General features: G+C 38.6%; 1 protein-coding gene across 7 annotated transcripts in view; it reads right to left on the bottom strand.

Moving 5' to 3' along the window:
• The window catches only part of LOC102582813 (uncharacterized), a 29,496-nt gene that overhangs the window by 17,430 nt on the left and 4,321 nt on the right, over nucleotides 1-7,745 (bottom strand). For 5 of the 7 annotated variants that reach the window (XM_015315226.1, XM_006361264.2, XM_015315223.1 and 2 more), the window contains exons 3-10: nucleotides 7,545-7,607; nucleotides 7,244-7,436; nucleotides 7,002-7,106; nucleotides 6,778-6,902; nucleotides 6,123-6,696; nucleotides 5,225-5,290; nucleotides 4,572-4,648; nucleotides 3,300-3,581 (exon numbers count right to left, since the gene is read on the bottom strand). In XM_015315226.1, the coding sequence (XP_015170712.1) occupies nucleotides 3,300-3,581; nucleotides 4,572-4,648; nucleotides 5,225-5,290; nucleotides 6,123-6,696; nucleotides 6,778-6,902; nucleotides 7,002-7,106; nucleotides 7,244-7,436; nucleotides 7,545-7,607 (1,485 nt within the window). The remainder of the gene's footprint in view (nucleotides 1-3,299; nucleotides 3,582-4,571; nucleotides 4,649-5,224; nucleotides 5,291-6,122; nucleotides 6,697-6,777; nucleotides 6,903-7,001; nucleotides 7,107-7,243; nucleotides 7,437-7,544; nucleotides 7,608-7,745) is intronic. The other 2 variants (XM_015315222.1, XM_015315221.1) reach the window with 1 other exon arrangement.

The raw sequence follows: 7,745 nt of genomic DNA, 5'->3' as shown, positions 1-7,745 counted from the left end.
GCATGCCCTTCTAGCCACTAGCCATGAGAAACACCGCACTTTAGTTGGCACTTTATTTTTCCATACCTTACTCCATGGTCCAGAGATTTCCCCTGGAAGTTCCTTCACTTTCCTATTGTACAATCTGCTGACTGACAACATACCATCATGATTGTGTTTCCAAATCATTACATCAACTTCCAGATTTGTGCCCTTGAAATCATCTAGTGTTTGTAGCATCTCGGCTACTCTCCCTATCTCCCAGTCATTTAGTAACCTTCTGAAGCTGAAATTCCATCCTTGTTCAGACCATACCTCATTTACCATTGCATCTTGAGACGCGCTGAGGATATATATATCCGGATAGGAAGACATCAAGGAATCCTGACCAATCCAGTGATCTTTCCAGAAAAGAACTCTGGTCCCATTCCCCACTTTGTATCTAATATTGTGCTGTAGTTGACCCCATAAATTTCTGATAGTTCTCCACACCGAGACACCATACGGGATATTCACCATATCAGAAACCCATGGGCTATTCTGGCCGTACTTGTTACTGATAACTTCCTTCCAAAGTGCTTGATCCTCTCTTCCGACACTCCACAACCATTTTGCCAACAAGCACTTGTTTTGTAGCCCCAAGTTTCTGATCCCTAACCCCCCTGAGCTTCTACTCAGCAAAGCAGTTTGCCATTTGACAAGATGTATTCTTTTACCTTCCTTGATTCCCGACCAAAGAAAATCTCTCCTTAATTTATCAAGTCTTTCTTCCACTTTGGCCGGCATAGGGAATAGGGACATCACATAGGTAGGTAAAGAGTCTAGTACAGAGTTTATCAGAATGGTTCTCCCACCGAAGGATAGATATTGAGATTTCCAGTTTGCCAGTTTCTTCTCAGTTTTTTCAATTATACCATCCCATATCACTAGCTCTTTATGGTTGTTTCCAAGTGGCATACCTAGGTAAACAGTTGGGAGTTTTTCAATTCTGCACCCCAAAATGTTTGCTAAGGCCTGGATCTGTGTCACCTCTTTGATGGGATATATACAACTCTTCCTCCAATTGACTGCCAAGCCTGAGACCGCCTCAAAGACTACCAATATCATTCTGACAATTCTAATTTGTTCCTCCTTAGCTTCACAAAATATGACAGTGTCGTCAGCATAAAGCAAGTGACAAATCTGCATATCTACCCCTGAGAAATTGCCTACTTTGAATCCTTGCAACAATGAGTTTTGAATAGCCACCCTCATCATACTATCGAATCCTTCCATGGCTATGATGAAAAGGAAAGGGGACAAAGGATCTCCCTGTCTGAGACCTCTTTCTGAGGGAAAAAAACCAGTAGGTTCTCCATTTATCAGAATGGAGAACCTAACAGTTTTTATACAAACCTCGATCCATCTCAACCATCTCTCCCCAAACCCCATTTGTTTTAACATATTGAGCAAAAACTCCCAGTTGACATGATCATATGCCTTCTCAATGTCTAGCTTGCACATAACTCCAGAGTCAGCCCCTCTGAGTCTAGTATCTACACATTCGCTAGCAATAAGGGCAGCATCCATGATCTGTCTGCCTTTTATGAATGCCATCTGATGTTTGTTTACCAGTTTGCTGATTACTTTCTTCAACCTCTCAGCTAGCAGCTTAGCTATAATTTTGTATACCCCGCCTATCAAACTTATGGGTCTGAAGTCCCTAAGCTCAACTGCCTCTGTCTTCTTCGGGATAAGAGCCACAAAGGTGGCATTCAAGCTCTTCTCAAAGACCTGCTGTGAAATTGTCTGATGGTATTCATGATATCTACCTTGAGCATCTCCCAAAAGTTCTGATAAAAGCTACTAATACCTAGAAATTCATGGTATCAGCAATACACTTCTTAACACACAATAGAGTGTATAACTAATGCAAGCATTAGTTATACATAGCATGAAAAGTGAACCAAACAACGTATTATTAATACATAGAGTTAATACATGTATTATTTTTGCTAATACACTACAAACGACCCCTAAAGGATTTAGATTGAGCAAGACCAAAACTGAATACTTTGAAGTGCAAGTTTAGTGACGTAACACATGAGACTGATGTGGAAGTGAGGCTTGGTGCACTGGTCATCCAAAAGAGAGGTAGTTTTTAAGTATCTTGGGTCTATTATCCAAGGAAATGGGGAGATTGACGAGAATGTCACTCACAATATTGGTGCAGGGTGGATGAAATGGAGGCTCGCATCCAAAGTCTTGTGTGATGAGGAAATGGCACCAAAAACATACAAGGCAAGTTCTATAGAGGTGGTTAGACCAACTAAGTTGTATGGGGCAGAGTGTTGGCCAATCAAGAAGTCTCACGTTTAGAAGATGATAGTGGCGGAGATGAGGATGTTGCAATGAATGTGGAAATACTTGGGAGATATAGAATTAAAAACGATGATATCCGAGACAAGGAGTGGCATTGGTGAAGGACAAAATGCATGAAGTAAGGTTGAGATGGTTCGGGAATATAATGAGGAGACGCACTGATGCCCCAGTGCGGAGATGTGAGAGGTTGGCTATGAATAATTTCAAGGAAGGTAGAGGTATACCGAAGAAGTATTGGAAAGAGATGATCAAACAGGACATGATGTAGTTTTAGCTTATCGAGGACATAGCCTTAGATAAGGAATGTAGAGGACACGAATAAGGGTAGAAGGTTAGCAAGTAAGAATGCATTGTCTTGTTCGTCTATACTAGTTGTCGTAGTATTACTCTTGTCCTTTGTTTCCAGTTACTATTCGTTGTTTCTTGTACTTCAACTATCATATTATTTCGTTGTAGTATTGTACAGTTACTATCTGTTATTTTTATACTTCTATTACTATATGTTCTTTTTACTTTAGCCGAGGGTCTATCGGAAACTACCTCTATACCTCTAAGGTAGGTAGGGGTAAGGTGTGTGCTCACTCTACACTCCAGACCCCACTTGGTGGGACTACACGGGGTATGTTGTTGTGTTTCCATAGAAGACACATAACACGTTCAGTATGGACAAATAAGGATTGATCCAAAAGGTAAGGAAAACAAGCCACTTAAAACACAATTGCAAACAGCTCCTATTAACATACATATACAGAAAAACATATGTTTAACCTAGAGGATTCAGCTACAGTGTGTCAAGATCCATTGAAAAGTAAACAGCTACTTAACAAAATAAAAGTTGTCTTACAAAAATCAACTATCAGATAGAAGCTCACAGATGTAAGGAAGTATAATGAAATGGTTAAAATAAAATTTACAAAAATGTCAATAATCATGCACTTATAGCAGGATGTAGGGCGTACCAGCGCCCATTTACTCGAGCTTCAACAAGTGTACACAGATGTAACCCAAAACCAGATATGTCAACTTTAAAAGGATCTGTATTCTTCCCACATGGAATACCGCTCCATCCAATTGGAACAAGGGAAGTGGCAGTACGGATGACAGGGGACTCCACAATGTGCCCAAGATCAACAGTTCCACCAACAGAAATGCCTAACCATTTCTGTAACTGTGGAAATTGCTGCACTTGTTCAATCCCCAGGAAAGGTATTGTGTCATCGCTCATGCAAAGTTCATAGATTCTGTAAATTAAAATTGAAACAGGGTAACCATCCAAAATCATATCGCACCAAGTTAATTAGAAAGAAAAATAAATAAATAGGTAAAAATACAAAATATACACAAATAAAAAATAAAAAAGATGCATCTACCACATCATTATTTCTTTCAGGTTTTGGAAAACAAGGGATGAATGAGTATCCCAAGAGAGTTGACTCCACATCCTAAAACATACACTTAAACTAGGGTGTACCTGCCAACAAGTTGCACACTACTGCAATATGATGAATTACAAGATGGTCTCATCATCCCCCCCCCACCCCCCAAACTAAGGAACACAGTTGGAGAAGATATAAAAGTTATCTTACCCGCGCTCCAATTGATTAGGCTTTCTTAAACATATTCTAGCAATGATTTCATTATTTATTATAGAATAACCTTTCCTTTTGTTGATTTGAGGTAACATAAACTAATCAATAATAGACAAACAAGGACTAGCAGAAGTGAACATGGGGAACATGGGGTGCAAAATGAGTTTAAACATTCAGGAAAAGTATTGCAATATAAATATACATGAGCGGAGAACTATCATGGGGCAAAGCGAACTTGAATGGCGAATAGTGAACAAAAGGTTCTCTTCTTCCCTCTCTCCCACCCTGAACTTATATGAATAATAGTGAACAAAAGGTTCCCTCCCTCTAAATCACACAAGGGAACTTTAAGAGCACCCGCAAGGACGATGCAAATTCACCCGCAGAATATTCAACCTGGTACCAACTACCTCCCACCAACACAGGTATCATAACTCTGCCCACCAAAGCTTAAGCGGATGGAAGAAATCACCAAGTGTTTTTCCACAGGTATTTGAATTTGATCATAAGTCCTCACTGTTCTCCTCCTACTCCATGGATCACTAGACCACCTTAGGGTGAAGAACATGACCACATAATTCTCACCTTTCACAAATAAGCATAAAGGTGGATAAAGCAAACTTATAAATTATAACATGTTACCTCTGAAAACGGAACCTGTATGACTTCATCGAATGTGATTGAAACCTTTCCTTTACTTCAGCAAGTACAGATCTGACCTGGAAATGTCTTTGCCATAAGAAGCAACCAAAATGAGAAACAGCCCGTTTGGATTGGGTTAAAAAAAGTAGCTTTTAAGTCAAAAATAAAAAGTCAAACTGAAATGACTTTTAAGTCAAAAAATAAAAAATAGGGGGAGACCTACTTTTGGTTTTGACTTATTTTAAGTCAATTTTACCTTGCCAAACACTTCTTAACTTATTTTAAGTTATTTTTTATATTTGCCAAACACTTCCAGAAGTCAAAAACTGACTTAAAAGTAGGTTTGACCAACTTTTATGTCAATCCAAACACCCTCTAAAAGTCATCAAACATATCTTTTCATAAAGAAAAACTGCCCAGGCAAAAACTTTAAGCAGGGTCTTTTGCATCATGCATGTGGTGGGAGATAAGGGTAAATAGACAATACACTGCCTCTAATGTTTGACTTCACTCATCTTTCCACTGGTTTGAGAGACTTTTTACCTTTTCTTCCTTTACAAGAAGAGGAGGATGAGAGATGATGGCATTCCTACTGAATTTAACCCCAAGAACTTATCAAAAGTTTAAAACTCAAAGGTAGATAGAACTCATACCGATGTCAATTTTGAGTATTCTGCGCCAGATAGAAACTCCACAGATGAATTCTCCAGGAGATAAAGCTGTTGAATTCACATATTTAGCACACACCAAATAATACTTATCTTCAAGGTAAATAAGTCAAAATAACCAATGTGATAAACTTAGTATGAGACCAGTCCATGCTGATATGGCAAGATAGCAAGAACTATGTCTCAACCCCGACTGGGGACTATGACAAAATCCGCTCTATGCATTCTGAATGGTGGAATTTTTGGGCTTGATTGGTGAAACTTAATGAAATTGTAGTTGCTGGATCAAAAGGGGAGGCAGCAAAAGTCAGAAAAGATGGTGGAGAACAGTTCCAGCATGTATCTGGTGGATTATATGGAAAGAAAGGAATCAGAGAATTTTTGAAGGAAAGGAGTGTACAATACAAAAGGTCAAATGGAAAGTAATTACTACTTTAGGTTTTTGGTGTAAAGAACATGATATAGAAGAGGAGTTCCAATTAGTGGACTTCATAGGTTCTCTGTAAGTATTTGTTTTTAGTTTTTTTCTCTTTCTTGTAACAGTTTTTTGGAGGTGGCCAGCATAGCCCTTAATGCTGAGGAATACAAAAAGTTACCAGTTTCACAAAAAAAGTAAAGAATTCTGATAATAAAAATGTTTTAATTCTTTTTGGAATCAGCTAAAAAGGAAAGGGTACCATATAAAATGGAACAAAAAGAGTAACAGATTACAAGAAGGCAATTGAAGAATAAGGAAAACAGAACAACAAAGAAACAGTATAAGATTATAAGTCATGTATCAGGAGTATAGACAAGAAAACTGCAGAAAAAGCATAATAATTCATGCATGTAATAATCAGTACAGAATAAATCACCAAAAAAGCAAAATAGATGGGAAATCAACCTGACCGAATGGTACATACAACGGTAAGTAAGGCATGCGACGCCACCCCTTCTTGTCCCCATTGTTGATATTACTTTCAGCTACAGATTTACCCAGATTACCTTCACCAAGAATAACTTGATCTGTAGGCAATGGTCGGAGAGAAATGCCATCAGAACCTTCTTGAATTTCAAGAGACTGAGGGGTATCAGCTATATCATTGACTGATGGCATTGGATCAGAATCAGTAGGCGTCTCGAGAGGTTCAACTTTCTTTCCTCTGTATCTATACAACTGCTTCCTAACACCTTCTAAAGGCACAAGTCTCGAAAGCCTCCAAAAGGAATTCTGCACTGGACCTACACCCAACACCAGTTGCTCTCCTTCATCATCTTTTGCTTTTTCAGTTTTCTGCTTCAGTAGCGACAATTCACTAGATTTTGACATAGATACAGAAGCTCCACCATCAGAAGGTATTGGCAGAGACCGTGCATTATAATGATGAAAATAAGCAGGAGATAAGATGCGGGGAACCAGATCTTCAGGAATACAGTAGGTTTTGAAATAATGCTGCCAACCTTTCTCATTCACATAGCTGGAGAGAATCAAGTAAGATGCCAGAAACTACGTTTTGAAAAAAACAGAGAATAACAAGAAAGATTAATATCAAACTCACTCTCTCAATGCGGCATTTCCCACTGGTGGTTGGGAAAACGTGATACACTTCACCTGAACTTTTTCATTATCTTTTGATGAAGCAGCAAAAACCCTCAGAATTGCAAGGGTCGCTAAGACTGCTACCTGTAAAGATAACACCTAAATCAATTTTTCCAAACAAAACAACAGACACACATACTATGACACGAGCAAATGTCGCGGATTCAGAAAAAGCTAACTTACTGCTCCACCAAGTGAATGCCCACATAATACTAGTCTGCATTTCTTTTTCTGGGCAAGCCTGTAAAGCTCCAATGCAGGTATGCCTTTAGCACGTGCCATGAAACCCTAAGGACAGTAGCTGCCAAAATTTAAGGAGCAAAGAAAGAAAACTGGAAACTCGAAGAAACAATGTGTATGTGTATGTGTATGTGTATGTGAGAGAGGGGCACGCGAAAATGACATGCAAATGGGAGCTCTAATACCCTATGAGCAGCAGGTTTTTGAGTCAGATTTGTTGGCCTAGACTTAGATTCCAAAAGTTTAGAGTGACTCTCTCTGTTGCTCCTTTGAGTGTCCACCTGACCAGACTCAATAGGTTCAAGTCCATGAATATCTTCAACAGCATCCTCGTGGAATAAGGCACCTTGAAATATATTCACATCAGCCATGACATCCCTTCATAATCGGAAAAAAAGGAATAAAAGAAAATGAAAGTGTAAAGAACTTATGTCACAACACAAGAAATACAGATGCATCTGAACTAGAACAAACATGCAAACTTACTTATATTGTTTGGTCCCAATAAAGGAAGCAAATAACGTATCTCCTGCTTCCGCCAAAAGATACCTATAAAAGAAAAGGCAAAGTAGGAAAAGAAAAACACTGAGATGCAAGAGAAATAGTGTAGCTTCCATGTCAGCAAACCTCACATATCAAAAACAAATCTTTTTGTTTCTTTTTTTTTTTTTTTTTTTTTTTTTTTGG

The sequence above is a fragment of the Solanum tuberosum genome, unplaced genomic scaffold (assembly GCF_000226075.1).
Source record: "Solanum tuberosum cultivar DM 1-3 516 R44 unplaced genomic scaffold, SolTub_3.0 scf00326, whole genome shotgun sequence".
Lineage (NCBI taxonomy): Eukaryota > Viridiplantae > Streptophyta > Magnoliopsida > Solanales > Solanaceae > Solanum > Solanum tuberosum.
The sequence above is the reverse complement of the archived record's forward strand: the minus strand, read 5'-3'. Positions and strand labels throughout refer to the sequence as shown.